This window comes from Theropithecus gelada, chromosome 15 (genome assembly GCF_003255815.1).
Source record: "Theropithecus gelada isolate Dixy chromosome 15, Tgel_1.0, whole genome shotgun sequence".
NCBI classification, from domain to species: Eukaryota; Metazoa; Chordata; class Mammalia; order Primates; family Cercopithecidae; genus Theropithecus; species Theropithecus gelada.
In genome coordinates this window covers 109,099,548-109,121,577 of record NC_037683.1, presented here as the reverse complement: position 1 = coordinate 109,121,577, position 22,030 = coordinate 109,099,548, and the positions used below count along the sequence as shown (strand labels likewise).

Below are 22,030 nucleotides of genomic sequence, written 5' to 3'. Positions count from 1 at the left end.
AGGAAAGAATTCTAAGAGCACTAAGATAAAACCATCAGGTAACCTATAAAGGAAAATTTATCAGACTAACAGCAGACCTCTAAGCAGAAACCTTATAAGCAAGAAGGGATTGGGGGTCCTATCTTCAACCTCTTTAAACAGAGTACCTGTCAGCCAAGAATTCTGTATCCAGCAAAACTAAGTTCCATAAATAAAGGAGAAATAAAGTCATTTCAGACAAACACATGCTGAGGGAATTTGTCGTTACCAAACCAGCACCATGAGAAATGCTAAAAACCTAGAGGAAGTGAATAAATTCCTGTAAACATACAACACTCTGAAATTAAATCAGGAAGAAATTGAAACCCTGAATAGACAACAAGTAGAGAGATTGAATCAGTAATTTAAAAATTTGAAAATTGCCAACAACAACAAAAAGCCTGGGACCAGAAGGATTCACAGTTGAATTCTACCAGATATTCAAAGAACTGATCCCAATCCTGCAGAAACTATTCCAAAAGACTGCAAAAGAGGGAATCCTCCCTAAATCATTCTATGAAGCCAGTATCACCCTGCTAGCAAAACCAGGAAAAGATACAACTAAAGAAACAAAGACCAATATCCCTGATGAACATAGATACAAAAATCCTCAACAAAACACTAGCTAACTGAATACAATAGCACATCAAAAAGCATATCATGATTAGGTGGGTTTCACCTGAGGGATGCAGGGATGGTTTAACACATGCAAGTAAATAAATGTGATACATGACATAACATAACAAAAAACAAAAATCACATAATCATCTCAATAGATGTAGAAAAAGCATCTGACAAAATCCAGCATACCTATATAATAAAAACTCTCAAGAAACTAGGAAGACGATTTTTCCATGGACCAGCGGTGGAAGGGTGGGGATGGTTTCAAGATTAAACTGATCCACTTCAGATCATCAGGCATTAGTTAGATTCTCATAAGGAGCACGCAACCTAGATTCTTTGCATGTACAGTTCACAATAGGGTTCGCTCTCCTATAAGAATCTGATGCTGCTGATCTGACAGGAGGTGGAGCTCAGGTAGTAATGCTTACTGGCCTGCTGCCCACCTCCTGCTGTGCCGTTCCATTGCTAACAGACCAGTACCAGTCAGTGGCCCCGTGGATTGGGGACCCCTGACCTGTTTAATGGTGCTGGTGAAAGTGGCAAGCCACATGTAGAATAATGAAACTGGATCCCTATCTCTCACTTTATACAAATATCAACTCAAGATGGATCAAAGACTTAAATCTGTGACCTGAAACCATAGAAATTCTAGAAGACAACATTTGAAAAACTCTTCTAGACATCAGCCTAGGCAAAGAACTCATGACTAATACCCCAAAAACAAATAAAACAAAAACAAAAATAAATTAACTGGACCTAATTAAACTAAAAAGCTTCTACACAGCAAAAGAAATAATTACCAGAGTAAACAGCCAACCCACAGAATGGGAGAAAGTATTTACAAACTAGACATCTGACAAAGTATCCAGAATTTACAAGGAACTCAAATAAACCAGCAGGAAAAAAAATAATCCCAAGAAAAAATGGGCAAAGGCCATGAACTGTCATTTCTCAAAAGAAGATATACAAATTTCCAATAAACATATGAAAAAAATGCTCAACATCGCTAATCATCAGGGAAACGCAAATTAAAACCACAATGAGGTACCACTTTACTCCTGCAAGAATGGCCCTTATTAAAAAGTCAAAACACAATGGACATTTGCATGGATGTGAAGAAACGGGAATGCTTATACAATGGTGGTAGGAATGTAAATTAGGACAACCTCTACGTAAAAAATATGGAGATTCCTTAAGGAACTAAGAGTAGATCTACCATTCCATTTAGCAATCCCACTACTGGGTATCTATCCAAAGGAAAAGAAGTCACCATCAATGAAAAAGAAACCAGCACACGTTTGTGGCAGCACAATTCACAATTGCAAAGATGTGGAACCAACCTAAGTGCCCATCAACTGAGTGGATAAAGAAAATGTGGTACCTATACACTATGGAATACTACTTAGCCATAAAAAGGAATGAAGTAATGTCTTTTGCAGCAACTTGGGTGGAGCTGCAATTCTAAGTAACACAGGAGTAGAAAACCAAACCATATGTTCTCACTTATAATTGGGAGTTAAGTTATGAGTATGCAGAGGCATACAGAGTGACATAATGGACTTTAGAGACCAAGAAGCGGGAGGGTGGGAGGCTAGGGAAAGGTGCTAGGGATAAAAAACTACCTATAAGGCACAACATACACCACTTGTCAGGCCATGGGTGCACTAAAATCTCAGAATTCACCACTATAAAATTCATCCATGTAACTAGATGAATCCATGTAACAAGAAACCACTTGTACCCCAAAAGCTATTGAAATAAAACATTTTAAAGAAATGTTTTTAAGTATAAAGAAAAGACAGCATTCATTATGATTATTTTAGTCTTGCTCTTTCATTTTAGTTAAGGCCTGTCTTGACTTCTTTTATACTCTGGGATAGTAAAATACATAAAACAAAATGTAAAAGTAAAATGTTCAGAATCTTAGTTGAAAATTTCAAATACATTTTATGTTAAAATTGAAAATTTTTCCAGTTTTAGTAAACATACATTATGAAAACTTTCTCATCTTAATAAATATATCTAAGTACAGTGCTAAGTAAGAAGGCAGGTTGCATCTTCAGTGTCAAAGTGTATTAGCACGAGGATGACAAGGTGGTGTGAAAATTATAATAAATTTTTATAATTTGTGTATGCAAGGTGGTTTTTAAAATAAAATATCTTAGTATCTCATTTCATTTTCCTTTAGGTTTATACCTTGTCTCTGTACATTTATAAGTGAAGGCATACTGACAAAGACAAATCTTGTTTGATAATGGTCAACCAACAATAAACTAAAAATCTAAAAAAAAATAAGCAAATAAAACACAAATATAAATGATTACAATTTTCTATGAAAATGTAATGACAAAAATTATATTGAGAAAGTATAAATCCAGTATAAGCTTATAAGAAGTTGAGTAATGAATTGATTAATAAATTTATTCAATAATCAAAATCTTCACACAGAGTCTTCACAAGGTCCAAATTCATAGGTGAGTTTCACAAAATCTACATATAACACAATTTTCTCATTTTTCTAAATTATTAGAAAAGAAGAAACAAGAAAAAGTGCCCCATTTCCTTTCATGAGACAACCATGGTACCCTAACTGAACAGGGAAACAGGAAAATACAGTTTAATCCAATTTGTGAACACAGAAAAAAAAATCCTACATTATTACCAAAAAGTGCTAGGAAAACATGTAAGAAGCAAGTTACTACACTCATTAGCAACTAGGGTCTATACAGGAATTCAAGTTACTTTTAGAAAATCCATTATATTATTCACAATATTTATAGATTCATTAAAGGACACAGCTATAGATTTATTCTAATAGATATACAAAAAGTATTTAATATAATTCAATGTGCATTTATAACTAACACGAGATCTTGGCAAACTGGTAACTGGAGGGAACCTACTAACCCTGACAAAGATTATTTACCAAAAGCTGACAGCAAACAAAAGAGTTCATGGTAAAACGGTATATATTTTCCCTCAAGATTTACTCGATCTATTTCTCCTTTTCCATTTAATGCAAGGACCTCATAAATACATTACAATACAAAGTGGGGAATGAATAAAGAGCTTACCTGAAATGTGTTCATTTTCTGTGGCTCTTGGGAGAGTGTAGAGAACTGTGAAGCCTCAGCTGGGGGGACAGAAAGAGGAGGTCACACGGTCTGGCCTACCTCACAGCTCCTAGATTCACCTCCCCAAATCTCAGCAACCCAGTTGGGGAGCAGCCTTCCTAAGGTAACAGGGCCCTTCAGGCCTTGAAAAAGCATGAGAAGCACCACGTAGAGGTGGTACTGTCTCTACGACAACTCTGAAATAGTTTTGGGGCTTAAACTGCTATTTTTTATTGAGTGAACATAAACTTTGCCCAGTTGATTTAACAATAATGCACATGTGCTTTTAACTCACACAAAAAAATAAAGACAATAGAGGATTAGTTGAACTAAAGTACACCACAGGATAAGACACTATTCTTTCACTAAAATTAACTTAGCAGGCACCATAGTTCATGCCTGTAACCCCAGCACTTCAGGAGGCCAAAGAGGGAGGATGGCTTGAGCTCAGGAGTTCAAGACCAACCTGGGCAACATGGTATGACCCTGTCTCTACAGAAAATAAAAACTTAAAAAATTAGCCAGGTGTGGTAGCATGTGCCTGTGGTCCCTGCTGCTTGGGAGGCTAAGGCAGGAGGATCACTTGAGCCCAGGAGGTAGAGGCTGCAGTCAGCCGTGTTTGTGCCACTGCACTCCTGCCTGGACAACAGGATAAGACTCTGTCTCTGAAACACTAAATTAACAGAAAAATATTCAGTGTGCATCATTTAATTATTTTTCTTAGTAATACTGTTTACCCTTGGTATAGACAATCCACAGAAAGTCTTGTAAAAGAGATGAGATACTTTAAGGCAAAGAGTTGTAGATGTTTTAACTGGGATGTATTTCTCAAAAGGCCCTTTGGATAAGATGTTTTTGGTGACTCACCTGTGAAAGAATGAACGGAACTGTTTTCCTCCTGGCCCTGCCACAAACGAGGGGTCCCTGGAAACGCACTGAACCTTTCATGCCCAATGTCTTTAAAGCTTTCAAAAGAATCAGAAGTAGATAACCACAGAAAACCCTTCATGTATCATCATGCTGGGATTCTCCAGTGTCACATGTGTTAACAGCAGTATGGCATCTGTAAAGAGTGGAGAACAAAGGGACTGGCGGCTACTTTGGGATCTGGGGACAGACTCTTTGGTTACCCCTACCCCCAGACTTCTGCAATGATGTGGCCTTTCCTGAGCAGCCTGTCCCTGGCCCCCACCCAGCTCATTCTGCTCTTCTCAAAGCTGGCCCAAACCACCCACTGTCACCCATTCTGTGGTGGCTTCTGGAGGCTTCACCAACAAGTCTGGCTCTATCTGGGAAGTAGGATCAAGAACTGCTTCTGACCATACACATCCAGGATCTGCTCCTCTGTGGCCTCTTCTGCCTCTGCTCTGAAGCTCGGGAGGGAGGTCTACGTCTGAGAGGGGTTCTCTTCCAGGTAAAACTGTTCACAGAGGCCCCTGCTTCCCAAGTCGCAAGGGCTGCTCCGTTCAAGGAGCCTGCGACCTGACCTGAGAAACCATGTTAGTGCCAAAAATCTGACTCTTAGAATTCATCATATCAGACTTAAACGAGAGACACCCTGACGACGCAGAAGGGGCCAAGAACCTGTCTGACCCAAGAGATCTGAAGACACACCAGAAATCCAGACGACATTTGACACATGGTAAGATTCCATCTACATCCACTCCCTATTTGGGGACATGCCATTCTGCTAAGTGCTGTGAAGGCTGCAATGCTGGTTATAGGCAGGTGTGATATTAGCGTCTGAAACGGGAAATAAATCACAAGTGCCCTTGAACCCCAGCTCCCTCACTGCTAGCTTGTGACCTGAGCCTCAGTTGTTATATTTAATGCAGATGTGGTTGTGAGGTTTACATAAGGCACCCAATGAACAGAACAAAGTGTCTTCTAAATATAACAGCAGCAGTCGCTCATGGCTTAGCAGTCTACAGTCGGCTGTTCGCTTTACAGGTGGTGACATAAAGTTTTAAAACAACGCCATGAAGCAGTCATTATTAATACCCTCACTTTCAGATGAGAAACCTGACTCTCATCCAGGTCCCTGCATTCGCCTAGGCTTGCAGTTGACAGAGCTGAACTTACCCGGGTTTTTCCAGCTCCAGAGCTCGGGGTCTCGATGCAGACCCACCGTCCGGGGATTTCGGGCACGTTGTCGCCCGCGTTACAAAAGCGCTTTCCCCTCCCGCCGCCGCTCGCAACAGGCTCCCGTCCCGCACACCGCGGCCCGCACCCAGCACCTGCTCCCGACCCGCGCTCAGCCCCAGCCACCCCAGGAGCCAGTAGCCGGGGTCCCTCTCTACCGGCCGGGAAGGCCGAGGGCCCACCCGGTCGCATCCACTGACACTGGGTGCGGGGATTCCACGAACTTCCCGCTTCCTCTCCCACTCCCGGCACAAACGCGGCCCTGCCGCCCCAGCTCCGCCCCCTCTACTTTGCGAGCCGACCCCAGAGCTCCCCAAACCGCTACCCCGGAGTCCCGAGAACTCAAATGAGGCGGCGGGGCTTCGGCTGCACAGGCGCAGAAGGAGCCCAGTAGCCCCATCCCAGAGTGCTGCGCGGCGAACCAGACTCGTTCAGGACTACATTTCCCATAAGCTCTTGCGTCCGCTTTCGACGTGACTCCTCACGTTTCGGCGATTCAGAACTGGCGGGGTGGAGTTTTTATGAAGAGTCTCCTCTCAGGCTCTCTAAGAACAGGGAGAAGTTAAAGGTTAAAACTTGAACGTTACTGACAAATATAAAGAGTAGCTCTCCGTTGGTTCCCGGTTGAACCAGCATTTTTTTTTTGCATAAGACTTTCGGAGACAATTGGGAAGCTGAATACGGATTGGGAATTGCAAATATTGAAAAAAAGTACCATTACTTTTGTGAACTGTGAAAAAAGATTAAGAATTTTGCAGAAAAATTGATTTTTTAAAAAAAGGAATCACTACCGAAGTATTTAGCATTGAAATGATATAACTTTTAATTTACTTTACAATTTTATACATTTTCAACCTGGAACCTCCACCTTGTCTCTTCACAGCCCACCGGACCCTGTCCTGGCGCCCCCAGGCGTGAGGGTTCTAAGGCGGGTCAAGCCCATTGCTGCAGGTGTTAGAGAAAAGCTTTTGGTTTTTATCCCCTAACATTGCTTCTTGCCGAATTCTCTTATTGTTTCAATATATTTAAATTTAATGTTAATTATCTTAGGTTTCCATGCTCATAATGAGTTTTCTTGCTTTTTGCTGATTTTTAAAAAAAAATCTCCATTGGTTATTGGGGAACAGATGGTGTTTGGTCACATGAGTAAGTTCTTTAGTGGGGATTTGTGAGATTTTGGTGCACCCATCATCTGAGCTGTATACACTGCACCCTATTTGTAGTCTTTTATCCCTTGCGCCCCCCCCACCATTCCCCCCAAGTCCCCAAAGTCCATTGTGTTATTCTTATGCCTCTGCATCCTCATAACTTAGCTTCCACTTACAAGTGAGAACATGATGTTTGGTTTTCCACTCCTTAGTTACTTCACTTAGGATAATAGTCTCTAGTCTCATCCAGGTGGCTGCAAATGCCATTAATTCATTCCTTTTTATGGCTAAGTAGTATACCATCATATATATACCACAGTTTCTTTATGCACTTGTTGACTGATGGGTATTTGGGTTGGTTCCACGTTTTTGCAGTTGCAAAATGTGCTGCTATAAACATGCATGTGCAAGTATCTTTTTTTATATAATGACTTCTTTTCCTCTGGGTAGATACCCAGTAGTGGGATTGCTGGATCAAATGGTAGTTCTACTTTTAGTTCTTTAAAGAATCTCCACACTGTTTTCCACTGTGGTTGTAGTAGTTTACATTCCTACCAGCAGTGTAGAAGTTTTCCCTGTTCACTGCAGCCATACCAACATCTACTATTTTTTTTTCTTGATTATGGCCATTCTTGTAGGAGTAAGGTGGTTTTGATTTGCGTTTCCCTGGTCATTAGTGATGTTGAGCATTTTTTCATGTTTCTTGGCCATTTGTGTATCTTTTTTGAGAATTGTCTGTTCATATCCTTAGCCCACTTTTTGATGGGATTGTTTGTTTTTTTCTTTGATGGAACTGATTTGCTTGAGTTCATAGTAGATTCTGGATATTAGTCCTTTGTCAGATATATAGATTGTGAAGATTTTCTCCTACTCTCTGTGGGTTGTCTGTTTACTCTGTTGACTGTTCCATTTGCTGTACAAAAGCTATTTAGTTTAAGTTCCAGCTATTTATTTTTTGTTTTTATTGCATTTGCTTTTGGATTCTTGGTCATGAAATCCTTGCCTAAGCCAATGTCTAGAAGGGTTTTTCCGATGTTATCTTCTAGAATTTTTATAGTTTCAGGTCTTAGAATTAAGTCCTTAATCTATCTTGAGTCAATTTTTGCATAAGGTGAGAGACAAGGATCCAGTTTCATTCTCCTACGTGTGGCTAGCCAATTATCCCAGCACCATTTGTTGAAAAGGGTGTCCTTTCTCCACTTTATGTTTTTCTTCGCTTTGTTGAAGATCAGTTGGTTGTAAGTATTTGGGTTTATTTCTCAGTTCTCCATTCTGTTCCATTGGCCTATGTGCCTATTTTTATACCAGTATCATACTGTTTTGGTGACTGTGGCCTTATAGTATAGTTTGAAATCAGATAATGCAATACCTCTAGATTTGTTCTTTTTACTTAGTCTTGCTTTGGCTATGTGGGCTATTATTTGGTTCCATATGAAGTTTAGAATTGTTTTTTCTAGTTCTGTGAAGAATGATGATGGTATTTTGATGGGAATTGCGCTGAATCTTTAGATTGCTTTTGGCAGTAGGTCATTTTCACAATATTGATTCTATGCATCCATGAGCATGGGGTGTTTCCATTTATTTGTGTCATCTATGATTCCTTTCAGGAATGTTTTGTGGTTTCCAGCAGCATATCAAAAAGACAATCCATCATGTTCAAGTGAGTTTCATACCAGGGTTGCAGGGATGTTTTAACATATGCAAGTCAATAAATGTGATACACCACATAAACTGAATTAAAAACAAAAATCACGTGATCGTCTCAATAGACACAGGAAAAGCATTTGACAAAATCTGACATCCTTTTATGATTAGAACCCTCAGCAAAATCTGCATACAAGGGACATACCTCAATGTAATAAAAGCCATCTATGACAGACCCACAGCCAACATAATACTGAATTGGGGAAAAGTTGAAAGCATTCCCCCTGAGTACTGGGATAAGACAAGGATGCCCACTCTCACCACTTCTATGCAACATAGTACTGGAAGTCCTAGCCAGAGCAGTAAGATAAGAGAAAGAAATAAAGGACATCCAGGCCGAGCGCGGTGGCTCACGCCTGTAATCCCAGCATTTTGGGAAGCCAAGGCGGGACGATCACGAGGTCAGGAGATCGAGACCATCTTGGCTAACACGGTGAAAACCTGTCTCTACCAAAAATTCAAAAAATTAGCCGGGCATGGTGGTGGGCGCCTGTAGTCCCAGCTACTTGGGAGGCTGAGGCAGGAGAATGGCGTGAACCTGGGAGGTGGAGGTTGCAGGGAGCCAAGATCGCGCCACCGCATTCCAGCCTGGGTGACAGAGCAAGACTCTGTCTCAAAAAACAAACAAACAACAACGACAACAACAACAAGAAAAAACAAAAAACAACAAAAAAGGACATCCAGATCAGTAAAGAAGAAGACAAACTGTTGCTGTTTGCTGATGATATGATCGTATACCTAGAAAACACTATAGACTCGTCCAAAAAGCTCCTAGAACTGATAAATGAATTCAGCAAAGTTTCAGGATACAAAATTAATGTACACAAATCAATAGCTTAGCTATACAGCAACAGCGATCAAGCTGAGAATCAAACCAAGAACTTAAGCCCTTTTGCAATAGCTGCCAAAAAAATAAATAAATAAAACACAACACTTAGGAATACACCTAACCAAGGAGGTGAAAGACCTCTACAAGGAAAACAACTTTAGTATTTTTAATGGGTTAAAATGAGAGGCAGCAGGTACAGTGGAAGAAGTCAGTGGGTGGGCATTGGTGTCCAACAGGTACTGGACCTTTGATAGTAAGGCATTGGTTTTGACTTACTAGATTAGTAGGTATGATTATTTTCTAGTTTTCGTTATTAAACCTTAAGACTGCTAAGTAACTCCTTCCATTTCTTGTTAAAGATTGGAAAATTTCATACTCTGTTATCTACACTGACTGAATGAAGTTAGAGTATTTGTTCCTATTTTGTGACTACCTTAAATAATACCTGTAAACAGTAAACTGTTAGTAGTGTTTTTGCTGTAATTAAATGTAGTAAGACTTATCTTCCAAATTATAACTGAATTAATTTGTCAAACACTTGTTGAACTTTTTGATTTATCCAAAATTCTATGCTCAGCAGCTGGAGGTAGGAAGAGTAAGGGTCCTCCCTTCCGTGGAGAGGCATACTTTCTTAAGAGGGGAATACTCTGCAAGAATTGGTATCATGTAACAGGTGGTGAATTTGACCAAATAGTGTACAAAAACCATTTTTTGGTGTGGCTCCTGGCAAAGAGATTCAAGAGGGTAGACGGAGTCAAGCTTGCTGAAACAAGGAAAGAGAAAAGAAGTATTCTAGGCAGACAGCAGGAGTGTAGCAGGAAAATGCCTAGGTGCAGGTCAAATGATTCATAGAATGAAATTAATCAACGTTTGAAATGAATGGAAAGTATTCTCTGAGAGTCTCACTTGAGTATGTCATGGCAGTCTTATGTAAACATGAAGTGAAAGTTACATTTTTTAAGTTGTCTTTGTCATCTGTTTTTAGGGTGTGTGAGAGAATACTAAAGTGATACTCTTTTTATCCTCCACGTAAGAAAACTGGACTAGAGAAACTGATGGCTTCCTCCCTTTTTGGTGATCTAGCAGCCCTGGCACACAGTGTCTCTGAATCTAAAACACTTGTTTTATCACTATATCTCCTGAAATGATACACTTGGAATTGGTAACTTAGTAAATGCACTAGTCTTATATTCATTGCAATAAAATGCTCTTGTACCAATGTTATTTTACAATATTACATTTTATTGCAGTAAATCAATAGAAATAGAAATTCTCAGCTGATTTGTATTACTTAAGAAACAATGAAATCTAATTTTAAACTTTTCTCATTATTTATAAAGGGAATTCATAAAATCCTTGCTAGGTTTGATGATAGGTACCACATTAAGGGTAGCATTTTATAATAACCCTTTCTCAAACATCATCTGTGGAAGTTAAGAGCCTCCAATGGGTTTTCTGTAGAGTGTACATGATACCACACTCAGGCAGTTCACGGAGTGTAAGAAATATGTTAGTGCTTTGTCATCTGACATTTTAACGAAGAAAAAAAATACATGTTGATAAGTTTAACTTATACTTCCCTTTCCCTTCAGGTATCTACTGAGCATTTTTTGAAAAATATAGTTCATGCTCCACAATATTCCTTGATGACAGCACAGCCAGCCAGCCTCATCTTAAACAATGACAGTAAAATCGTGAGTTCAACTATAATGTCAAGGGACAGACCCCTTATTCTAAAATGATTTCAGCCATTTGGTTGTCCTTTTCAGCCATCAGTTTAAAAAATTGGAATCAACTATATATTGATATCTAGATTCTAAATATTAAGTATCAATTTCTCTTTTAATCTTAGATGTCATGGTAGAAGGAAAAATCGGTTAGCAAATAAGCCATCCCAGAAAAAGTGTAGCTATTTATTTGATACCATTTGCCTTAGACAATGTTGAACACAATGAGAAGGCTAGGTTCCCTCTGTGGAATTTTTTTTTGTGAAAAATTAGTTTTTAAATGAATTACAGGCCTAAATCAATGTGTACTACTTTGGATACTAATCTTTGAAGAAGGAACAGCTTTTTCTCTTAGGTGGCACCATTGTGTACCTGCATTTGAATTTCTCTTATTGCGCATGAGCACCTCATGGGCCACAATCAAAGGTGCACTTTTAGAGCACCCTAAGATGAAGTTTATTTTAAAAGGAACAACAACCAACAATAACACCAGCTCCATTGGGGTTGTCCAGACTATATCATTATCTCATTATCATCTCCTTGGATTGTGAATGTTGATTTTATAACACAGTTTGGAAAGTGGTAATTTAGAATATTAATGTCTTTAATTTTACTTTTCATTCTATGAACATAACTAGCTTATAAACAATTTTGTTCCTAATGCACTCGGTTTTAGCTAATTCGATTGTCAGTAACTTTTACTTTAATTAAAAAATGACAAGTTTACACTCATAATGTCACTTTCCTCTCTCACTTTTAACGATAGTTGCGATAAAACTGTGTTTCAGCAAAAAGTGGACTCAAACTCTGTCTCAAGTGCAGGGCTTTGGGACCTATTGAGTGATCACTAAATGTCTGTCTTCAGCCAGGTCTATAAATTCTTGCGGAAAAAAAAATCACTCTACTTTGGCTAGAGTCCCTGGCTTCTTTTGAATTCAAAATATTTTGATATGTTAGTATATAATTCAAAAGTAGTTTTAAGGATTAATCTTGCTCAAACAAATAAATTTCATGCTTTTATCTTCATTATTCTAATTTTTAGAAGTCCACTTTTGGAAGTAAAGTAAGTTTTAATTTGCCATCAGCAAATTTGAGAAGTGATCATTTGGTATATTGACTATTGATGAAATGAAGGTTTATCAAGCAAATTAATAGGGCAAAATGCCTTCAAGAAAAGATTCAGAAAAATGTTTATCACGGGTTAGTAGTGCATTGTTGTCAGTGGGACAGGTGGAACTCACTGGGATCGGTTATGCCAGGTTTTTTCCAAATATATGTCTGCAAACCCATGTATGTTTCCACCTCCACCTTCCCTCTATCTCTAGGCACTGAGAAGCCTTTTAGGAAAAGAGGGATGGATGTGAGGCATCTTTATTATTATTATTATTATTATTATTATTATTATTATTAATTTTTATTTTTATTTTTAGAGACGGAGTCTCACTCTGTCGTCCAGGCTGGAGTGCAGTGGCGCGATCTTGGCTCACTGCAACCTCCGCCTCCTGGGTTCTAGCAATTCTCCTGCCTCAGTGTCCTGAGTAGCTGGGACTACAGGTGCACACTGCCTTGCCAGGCTAACTAGCGATGGGGTTTCACTGTATTGCCCAGGCTGGTCTTGAACTCCTGAGCTCCGGCAATCCACCCAGTGAGGCATCTTTATATGGAGGAAAGTGTCCCAGAAGATTCTGATTTTAATCCCAACTCAATCATTCCCAAACTTTGCTGTACATTGAAATCACCTGGGAAGCTTTTAACACTAACCCTGTGCCCAAGGTCATACCCAATGCTAATGAAATCAAAATGTCTCCTGTTGAAAGTGAGGCAGTGACTAAAGCTCCTCAGGTGATTTTAATGTGCAGCAAAGTTTGAGAGCCACCGCCTAATTTGAGTTTAGGATGACAAACTGCTCCTATTTGGTGGGACCTTGGGCAAGTCAGTTTTAAGGGTTGTTACCATTATCTGTAAAATGAGTGTGGATTAAATGTCATGTAAGGTCATGGGTCCTTTTCACCATGTATCAAATTCTGTGTTTCTAAAGTTATTTCAGAGATGAAAACTACTTGAAGTACTATAGACATATCCATCTTAAATGTTACAGGCTTTTAAAAAAGTGCTAATATTGTATAGACCTACTATTGAAATTCAGATTTGCCTTCCCTCAATTATTTTGAGCCTCATTCTAGATGCTGAGGGCAAATGGAAGCACATAACTTATGTAAGAGAACCTCTTGTTTTCTGATACAAAGCATCTGTGGATAACTTAGGGATACAGTAACATATCTGAAGAGTTGTATCTGTTCAGAAATATTTCACTTCAACTAATTGAAAGTACCTGCCATTAATATTACACTGTGTAGTGTTATACTGCTTTGTTAGCACTGCTTATTGTAGGATCGCTGTACCTATCGTTGATCTCATGTGTACTTATGTTTACTAATACATGCCGGTTCCAACCCGCAGACCCTGGCTGAATGATGGATGAAGGAATGCACTCAGACACAGGTATCCAGTGAACGAGCGGGCTAGGAGACCAGGCCACTCACAGACACTGAGGAGGGTGCTGTAAAGAGTCAGCAGCCATGGCCCTGACAAGCTGGCGCTACTGACATTTATTCAGCACAGATTTAATGACAAAGGCTTTGAGTCAACACACTTGTGGATAATTAGCATGGTCACCCTCCAGGAGACAGCAGTCCTACATGCAAATAATCAAAGGTCAGTCTTAGGACAACATGAGAAAACAAGCTATTTAGATAAACTCCTCTACATTCCCTTGTTATTTGCTTTTTACTGTTAACTCAAGGTAAGAGGATCAGGCTGCCTTCAGCCATAACCCTTTCCTAAAGCTTTTGCCAAAACTTCTGGCCTTCCAAGAAGGTTTGCATTTTTCCTATAATTTTCTCTTATAATTTCTCCCACCACCCTGACCGAACTCCTACAAATACATTTACTAATTATTATGCAAAAGTGATTTCAAATACTTTTATTTGTTATAAGTTACTTTTATTATGTATTTTTAGGGAAATAATAAAACAATGGGTGTTTAGGAGATAGTGAACTAAACTAAAATACAGGGCCTAACATCTTAGAAAACATTACTGTATGGCTTAAATTTAAGCATATGTACACATAGATATAAATTACATGAGTGGGCATGGTGGCTCATGCCTATAATCCCAGCACTTTGGGAGACTGAGGCAGTTCGATCACTTGAGGCCAGGAGTTTGAGACCAACCTGGCTGTCATGGCGAAACCTTGTCTCTACTAAAAATACAAAAATTAACTGGGTGTGATGGTGCAAGTCTGCAGTCCCAGCTACTTGGGAGGCCAAGGCATGAGAATTGCTTGAACCTGGGAGACAGAGGTTGCGGTGAGTTGGATTGTGCCACTGTACTCCAGTGATTCTGTCTCAAAAAACAAATAAATAAACAAAATAAATTGCATGGCATGAAAGGTTTTGTAGGTAGAAGAACATATAACAGGCAACTATGTTACTGTTTGTATATTATAATCATCAACAAAAACACGTCTTCTAGCAGCATATTGCCTAGCATTTTGGTTCTCATATTTTTGCTAAAGCCAAAAAACTAAAACAGGAAAGTGCCCTCATGATACTGTTCTGAACTAGAAGATTTTAATTTCAGGGCCACTAGGAGAGTTCTAAAAAACTCGCCACTTAAAAAAATGTCTTCAGGCCTAACAAATGATAACATCTATTGTTATGAATACTTTTTCTTTCCACAGTGTCACCATAGCAATACACTATTACATCAGATACAGGTGACCTTTTAAAAAACCTGTCTTGTTATTCCAGCTAATTACTTTGCATGATATCAAGCTCAGTGTTAAGTCACAGCTATAGACATCATCAACTGTATTGTGCCTACTAAAATATTGAAGCAAATTATTTGTGTTTTCTGTGGTCCTTAAGACTCTTTTAATTCTTAAATTATTGGGAAACCCAACGAGTATGTGTTTATATTGATTATATTGATATTTATTGTGTGAGAAATATAAAATTGACTTTTTTCAAAATCTATTTTTGGTTTAGATTTCACAAGCTTACAACTATTGATATTATGAGCTAGATAATGCTTTGTTGTGAGGACTGTCCTTTGCATTGCAGAAAGTTTAACAGCACTGATGGCCTTTACCAACTAGATGTCAGCAGTAACCCATAACCCAGATTGTGACAACAGAAAATATTCCTTGAGAATGATATTGCTAACATAATTTTTTTAGGAAAAAATACTTTTCTTTAAAAGTTGAGTAAAAAGTGTGTCATGTATTTATATTATTGAAAATCTCTAATGTTGAGCTTAATAGAAGACAGCTGGATTCTCTTTCTTGGCAATTTGTTTCAAAGAAACAATAAGATGATGTGGCCTCGTGCAAATATGTAGTTGATAAAAGGTTATTTTTAATTCTGTCAGACAGTTGTGGGTATTCTTTAATATTAAATCAAAACTTTACAAGTGGGCCGGGCGCGGTGGCTCAAGCCTGTAATCCCAGCACTTTGGGAGGCCGAGGCGGGTGGATCACGAGGTCAGGAGATCGAGACTATCCTGGCTAACATGGTGAAACCCCGTCTCTACTAAAAATACAAAAAACTAGCCGGGCGTGGTGGCGGGCGCCTGTAGTCTCAGCTACTTGGGAGGCTGAGGCGGGAGAATGGCGTGAACCCGGGAGGCGGAGCTTGCAGTGAGCCGAGATCACGCCACTGCACTCCAGCCTGGGAGACACAGCGAGACTCCGTCTCAAAAAAAAAAAAAAAAAAAAAACAAAAACTTTACAAGTGCTAGTTTGTTAGAGTGGCATTTTACATATTAATAAATGTATTCCATCAATGTTCACTGATCTTTCTTGCACGATAATGGATCTTTCCTTCCATACTTGCTTTTATAATAGTATGCATAAGTTATTTGGAAAATATTGGTTTATGTTTTATTGTGTCAAAAACTCACTTTTGTTAATATAACCACCAATCTTATTTTAAAAAGTCTAAGTATCAAGAAGCTGTCATGCCTACGGTAGAAGGAACACGTTTTTCAAAGTCCTCATGAAAGCTTAAATTTTATCATTGGGAACAAAGACTTACTTTCCTTGAAGTGACAGCCTCATTTTGTTTTTGAGAATGATAGTTGTACTTTTTTTTTAGACCAAGTCTCACTCTCTCCCTTGGCTAGAGCGCATTGGCATGATCTCAGGTCACTGCAACTTCTGTCTCCTGGGCTCAAGCAATCCTCTTGCCTCAGCCTCCTGAGTAACTGGGACCACAGACGTGTGGCACCATGCCTGGCTAGTTTTTTTTGTATTTTTGGTAGAGACAGGGTTTCATCATGTTGCCTAGGCTGGTCTCGAACTCCTGAGCTCAAGCAATCTGCCTGTCTTAGCCTCCCAAAGTGCTGGAATTTTACAGGCATGAGCCACTGCGCTGGCCCAGTTGTACTTTTAAATAAAAATGATGTTCCATGAAAAAAGTGATTATTCAGTTCACAATTAAATCACAAATTCTTTTTTAAAATGCAACCGTACTGTAGTAAGCAGAAGTGCTTCTTGTTAACTTTCCACTTGTTTAGAATATTAAAAAGAAACGTTAAGATTTAGTAACACCATTAATTTTTACTGCTTCATCAAAGACATTCTTAAGAAATTCAGGCTATCTTTTTTTAGCTGTAAGGGACAGTAAAGAATAGAATGAGGCCGGGCGCGGTGGCTCAAGCCTGTAATCCCAGCACTTTGGGAGGCCGAGACGGGCGGAGCACAAGGTCAGGAGATCGAGACCATCCTGGCGAACACGGTGAAACCCCGTCTCTACTAAAAATACATAAAAAACTAGCCGGGCGAGGTGGCGGGCGCCTGTAGTCCCAGCTACTCGGGAGGCTGAGGCAGGAGAATGGAGTAAACCCGGGAGGCGGAGCTTGCAGTGAGCAGAGATCCGGCCACTGCACTCCAGCCTGGGCTACAGAGAGAGACTCCGTCTCAAAAAAAAAAAAAAAGAATAGAATGACTACTAGTGTAGTTTGGTACCACTGCCTTGATTTATTCTGAGAAACCAGCAGTTTTACACACTTTTGCTTTTATACAGTCATGGCAGCATCAGTGAAAAAGCAGGCAATGTCTTTGTATTACTTTCACAATTTAAAAAAGTTTTCTATTAGGTTTCTCAGGGTGAATTAATATTATTATCAGAACAGTTTTGACCTCTTAGGCTTTTGGAAAAGGGTCTTGGGGATCCCAGAGGTCCACGGAGCACTTTGGAGAACCACTGGTTTATCAAATAGGCATGATGCATTAGTTTTACGAAGTTTAAAGCTCACCAAAGACTGGCTTCTTTTACAATAAAAAGGCAGATGAGTTTTTAATTCAAACTACTGGAAATAAATAAATACTTCATGAGAATATGCTACAGAGATCTAAGGAGAAAGAAAGCTAGGAAATCTGAATCACATTCACATCTATTAAAGTTCTAAAGACTTTATTGCCCACCACTACTGCTTTATAAAATGTTCTTGTGTTTCAATGTATGGTTAGAAGAGTGAAAAGAGATTTGGTTTACTTACTTCTTTAGCATCCAGTTAGAGTTGAGGGGAGAAGGCTCCTGCTGTGCACTAGAATCAAAGCCCTCAATGGGCACTGGACCAGATACAGGCCATTTTCCAACAGCTGCAAGTCATTTGGAACGCTAAGCACAGGCTGGAGTGAAGCAGGAGTGGTGCTTCCAGATGCAGAGAGCTAGATGATGCTGGAGGGAAAGCTGGATTGGAAAAGGGAGAGTTGTGAACATGGACATGCCTTTAGTCCTAGCTACCTGGGAGGCTGAGATGGAGGAATTACTTGAGCCCAGAAGTTTGAGTTCAGCCTGGGCCATATGATGAGACCCGGTATCTTAAGAAAATATAAAATAAGGCTAGGTACAGTGTCTCATACCTGTAAACCTAGCACTTTGGGAGCCCAAGGTGAGAGGATTACTTGAGTGTAGGAGTTCAAGACCAGCCTGGGCAATAAAATGAGACCCCATTTCTACTAAAAAAAAAAAAAAAAATCAAGAAATTAGCTGAACATGGTGGCACATGCCTGTGGCCTCAGGTACACTGTAGGCTGAGGCAGGAAGATCACTTGAGCCCAGGAGGTGGAGGCTACAGTGAGCTGTGTTCATGTCATTGCACTCCAGCCTGGGCAACAGAGTGAGACCCTATCTCAGAAAAAGATAAAGTGAACCGAAAACGGGCCTGTAAGGACTATGGTCATTGAAGGGACCAGCTGCCAGAGGAGTGGCTATGAGAGCAGGAGGAAGAAAAGCAGGAGAAGATGATAAAAGGGGAAAGAGTTCAAGATAGGAGAGGCTGTGGTCACAGAGCTAAATGCGGCTAAGAAGTGACTTATTTCATGGACACTCACTGGATACTGACTCTCTTCTAAGTGCCGGGGTAGAGGAGAGGACACGTGGATCACAGTTCTTGCTTTTATGAGCTTATGTTCTAGTAAGAACGAACTTAACTATTTTTTCAAGTAGTATCAAATAGTGGGCTAAAGGGACACAAAGAGTGATTGGGGGCTATTTTAGGTGGGATGATAAGGAAGAGCCTCTCTGGAGAGCTGACATTTGAACAGTGACCTGACTGAAGCCAGGACGGGAAACAGTGCTGTCAGGACAGGCAAAAAGATGACTGCCAAGACAGAAATGCATTTCATGTGTGTCTGAGGAACCAACAGCAAGGTGACCAGCATGGTCAGAGTGAACAATGAGGGGAACAGCAGAGATGAGGCCCCACAGGTGGTGCCATAGCTCCTAGGGCCCTTTGGCTTGCAGGCCATAGGAAGAAATTAAGGTTTTACTCAAACTCAGTTTGATGGGAAATTCATGGTAGACCTCGAGCAGGGGAGTGCCATGCTTTAAATGAAGAGGTTATGCTGACTGCTTTGGGGACTACAGGCCATAGTGGAGAGGCAGAGAAGAGGGTTAAGAAGCAGCTAGGGGGCCGGGCGCGGTGGCTCAAGCCTGTAATCCCAGCACTTTGGGAGGCCGAGACGGGTGGATCACGAGGTCAGGAGATCAAGACCATCCTGGCGAACACGGTGAAACCCCGTCTCTACTAAAAAATACAAAAAAAAACTAGCCGGGCGAGATGGCGGGCGCCTGTAGTCCCAGCTACTTGGGAGGCTGAGGCAGGAGAATGGCGTGAACCCGGGAGGCGGAGCTTGCAGTGAGCTGAGATCTGGCCACTGCACTCCAGCCTGGGCAGCAGAGCGAGACTCCCTCTCAAAAAAAAAAAAAAGAAGCAGCTAGGGTAATACAGGTGAGCAGCGACAGATTATGGCTCATGATCAGACCAGGCCGACAATCAATGAAGGTAGACATAACAGGCATTGCACACAGATAGGAGCAGGGTAACTGAAATGCAGGTATTTGGCCCCAGCACCGAGGCAAATGGCAATGTATGAAGAGCTCCAGTTTGTCAGCATGATGGCACCAGAGGCCTTGGCAGGAGGAGCCTTGAGAGAGTCATGTCAGCAGGGCAGGCAGTGGAGGTGAAGGAGAGATGGAAGCTGAGGAGCTGGCATGAGGGCGTGGTGCTGTGACACCAGTGAGAGGACACACTTAGAGTGTAGTGGGGAGTGGGATGGGAACAAAGGAAACACAATTTGGGGGAAATCTCTGGTAGAGAGGAAGAAAATCTTCAGAAAGGGGTGATTGTGGGAACAGTGTTCTGCAAAAGTGAGGTGGGATCAACTGCACTGAGGGAAGAGTTGGCATCAGTGGGAATAAAGAATTCTGTCTCAAACTGACTCAGAAGAGCACATGGCATGGATGAGTGTCAGCAGGTCAGCAGCTTAGGAGGAAAGGGGATGGGAAGCAGAGGGCTTGCTAATGTTGTTCCAGTGCTCTCTGATTCCTGTACCATTGATCCCAGAAAGGGAGGTTTATTCTTGAAATACTTGAGCCAGATGTGGTGGCTCATGCCTGTAATCCCAGCACTTTGGGAGGCCAAGGCAGGCGGATCACCTGAGGTTGGGAGTTTGAGACCAGCCTGACCAACATGGAGAAACCCCATCTCTACTAAAAATACAAAATTAGCCGGGTGTAGTGGCACATGCCTGTAATCCCAGCTATTCAGGAGGCTGAGGCAGGAGAATCGCTTGAACCTGCTAGGCGGAGGTTGCGGTGAGCTGAGATCGGGCCATTGCACTCCAGCCTGGGCAACAAGAGTGAAACAGCATCTCAAAACAACAACAACAACAACAACGAAACAAAGCAAAACAAAAAAATAATACTTGAGAGCACAGAGTTTGGGAGAAAGGGAGCAGAATCTCTGTAAAATGTGATGTTCAATAACCATTTGTTTTTGAAAACATATTTGAGTTTGGTAGCTTAGATCTGGCAATGTTCTCCCATCTGATAACCACCAGACAAGAAATAAACTTGCTTAAAATAAGCTTTTTTCCTTTTGTTTTGACTTAAACAGTTCAAGTAGCTCATGGATATACGCTTCTGCAGAGCACCCTCTGAGGTAGCAACACCTCGCAGCTCACCTTTAATCTTTACTCAGCCGTCCACTTTGCCCAGTTCTTTGTAGGGTAGATGTTTGATAGATGTAAAGTGATTCATGAGATTGTCTCACAAACTGCTTGGCAGGTTTAGAGGGATCCCAGGGTACAGAGACTGGCAGCTGTGTCCACCTTAAAACCAACAGAATTGTGTCAGTTGCAGATGATGTAAGACAGAGCAATGTTTATGATGTGATCACGAAGATGTGAGAAATAGGGGCTGTGAGAAGGACCTTTCTTTATATATATGTGTTCCTTATCAAGCCAGCAACTGACTATGGGGAATGTTTTACAGCCCCAGAGACCTGCGCCTGCCGTGCTGCTCTGCACAGCAGCCACTGGGAGGCTCTCTTGACCAGCAGTTTTTTAAGCTCGTGCCCTATATAGAAGGGTGTTTTTGTGAAAAGATCAACATTTGCTCACTGTCACATGGGTTGAACATATTCAAGCTTCATGTACTTGTAAAGTTCCCATCTGCCTACCCGCCAGGCTGAGACATTACATGTGGTAGGTACTTGAGGATTTACTGAATGACTTTAATCCACACTGGGCCCGTGTGTGTGCTCCCCTTTATGAGCGTGAGGGTGACAACACTGCCTCTTTTCATGATGCCCTTGGCTGAGAGGTACCGTCATTCTTGTGACCAAAATTGGCCTGTACATTTCTATGGGCAGAGTAGGTAGCAGAAGTATCTGACCTATGATTGTGATTCGGCTTCTTGCTCTGCCTGATCAAGCAAAGTCTCTGGAGAACATAAGAATAAAAGGCAGGTACTTTCTGGTCAAAACCAGAAGAAACTTGTCATTCCTGAGAGTTCTTACTACAGCACTCAAACTAAGCTGAATCAAAGGCCAGTGCTCTATTTTGCAGATTTACATAGAAAGACTTTAAGTTATGCTGATACTGACATTTGTCCAGCCAACTGGAAGAGGATCATCTCGTCAGCCATGTCTCTTGCTGTGGAGCGATGACCAGGAGGTTGCTGGGAGTGTGAAAAACCGCAGGCTCTCTGAGAACATTTCATCTGATGACACGTGAGTTTGTAAGGTTTCTGTGAACTTTCTGATCATTTTTCAATACTTCTTTTGCTCCACTAAACTTAACACTTTAAGAAATAGTTTTAAAGGTTACATTGTGCAGATGATGGAAATGGACATAAAAACCACATCTTTCTAT

General features: G+C 40.7%; 1 protein-coding gene across 5 annotated transcripts in view; it reads right to left on the bottom strand.

Moving 5' to 3' along the window:
* Window positions 1-22,030, bottom strand: part of ZNF782 (zinc finger protein 782) — a 67,988-nt gene that overhangs the window by 22,956 nt on the left and 23,002 nt on the right. For 2 of the 5 annotated variants that reach the window (XM_025359810.1, XM_025359811.1), the window contains exons 1-2: window positions 5,838-6,235; window positions 3,717-3,775 (exon numbers count right to left, since the gene is read on the bottom strand). The exons of 1 other annotated variant lie outside the window; for it this stretch is intronic. In XM_025359810.1, the coding sequence (XP_025215595.1) occupies window positions 3,717-3,731 (15 nt within the window). In that variant the 5' untranslated portion in view covers window positions 3,732-3,775; window positions 5,838-6,235. Of the gene's footprint in view, window positions 1-3,716; window positions 3,776-4,622; window positions 4,819-5,837; window positions 6,236-22,030 lie in introns of those variants that run through there. 2 more of the 5 variants (XM_025359809.1, XM_025359808.1) reach the window with 2 other exon arrangements.